The following is a 1485-nucleotide window of genomic DNA, read 5'->3' as shown; positions in this document are numbered from 1 at the left end:
CTCAGCCTTCCCATCGAGAACTGTGCATGAGCGCAAGTGCCCCGGGCTGGTGCCAGGTAGCGACACAGCCAGGTTTGTGAAGCCCTGACTGTCGGGCCAGATGTGGACTCTTCTTTCCCCCTCCACACAAGCCTGCGACAAGATCAGCAGTGTCACAGAGGGTGCACAGTCAAGCAACTGAGCGGGCCTTTCCTGCCGAGCTCTGGAGGGGCCGAGTTCCTGAGGGGCACCCCCATCAAAGTCGCATGGCATTTATCCTGTCCACCAACCGCCATGGTTTCTACTCAGGACCTGCTCGTCTCTCTCTGTCCTCCAGGGAAGCACTGCGCAGGCAGCTGCTGCCTCCAGAACCAGAGGAGGACGCGGAGGACGTGTGCAAGCCTCTGTCTTGTGGCTGGGAGATCACCGACACCTTGTGCGTGGGTCCCGTCTTCACCCCCGCGAGCATCATGTGAGCAGGCCCGGTCTCCCCACCAGCACCCTGGCGGGCTTGCAGAGATGCCTCGAGGAGGCGAGGCGGGGCCGCGGCGAGCAGGGGCACCCTCTGGTCGTGACTCTGGTGCCCGCTGCAGCCGCCCCCTTGCTGGCTCCGCCTGTGGTCTCTGCCCTGTAAATAGGACCAGTCTTACACTTGCTGTAGTTAAAGTATGCAACATAAATCCTGTCCCTTCCAGCTGTGTCTGCCTTCTCCGCAGTGCGTGGGGCCTGCCTGGTACGCTGGGTGGAGTGGGGAGGGGGTGGGGGTGCTTGGGGGTTTCCCTTGGTCTCCCGAACTACCTTTGTAAATATGACGCGAATAAATATTTAAATTTTGGTTTTGTTTAATATTCTAGTGGAATCTTGACAGGTTGATTCTTGAAATAGTCCAGGCTAGGCCTTGGGGAACCTTCTCCCTGCCACCAACATTGCTGATCACAACCCGACCCCCACCACCCTCCCGGCAGCTCCTGTCCAGGCCATGCTGAGTCCCGCAGCACACTATGTCCCGCTGCACATGTTGTATACGAAGGGCTTTCCCAAAGCAAAAAACAAAACAGAAAACAGCAAGCCCCGCTGGGCAGAGTTTGCATAGTACGCATTTTCCCCGCGAGGCAAGCCAGAATGGAATCGCAGATTTGACAAATGTAGTAAGTGTAATGGAGGGTACTTTGAAGGTGATAAGGTTGTTTTGTTAAAAAAAAAAAAAAATTAAACACATAACTTTGGGGGGTATTCTGGGTTTTTGGGGTACCCTCTCATCTGTATGTCTTACATACTTTGGACATATTGTCAGAAGGCACAAATCCCTGGAGAAGGACATCGTTTGGCAAAGTGGAAGGGTGGCGGTAAAAAGAGGCAGGTCCTCCACGAGATGGATCCACGCGGCGGCGGCGTCAGGGGCTCAAGCTCGGGATCAAGGGTGAGGACGGCCCTCACCGGGCAGCGTTTCCTTCTGTTGTGCGCAGGGTCACTATGGGTTGGAACCGACACTGTCACCGCCCCCAG

General features: G+C 56.1%; 1 protein-coding gene across 1 annotated transcript in view; it reads left to right on the top strand.

Moving 5' to 3' along the window:
- Positions 1-807, top strand: part of AZIN2 (antizyme inhibitor 2) — a 47019-nt gene extending 46212 nt beyond the window's left edge. Inside the window, exon 11 of the mRNA NM_001293740.1 lies at positions 317-807. Coding sequence (NP_001280669.1) covers positions 317-455 — 139 coding nt within the window. The 3' untranslated portion in view covers positions 456-807. The remainder of the gene's footprint in view (positions 1-316) is intronic.
- The last annotated feature ends 678 nt before the right edge of the window (positions 808-1485 follow it).

This window comes from Echinops telfairi, unplaced genomic scaffold (genome assembly GCF_000313985.2).
Source record: "Echinops telfairi isolate 266 unplaced genomic scaffold, ASM31398v2 ScPeMD7_7457;HRSCAF=8495, whole genome shotgun sequence".
Lineage (NCBI taxonomy): Eukaryota > Metazoa > Chordata > Mammalia > Afrosoricida > Tenrecidae > Echinops > Echinops telfairi.
This window is presented reverse-complemented; position numbering and strand designations above follow the sequence as displayed.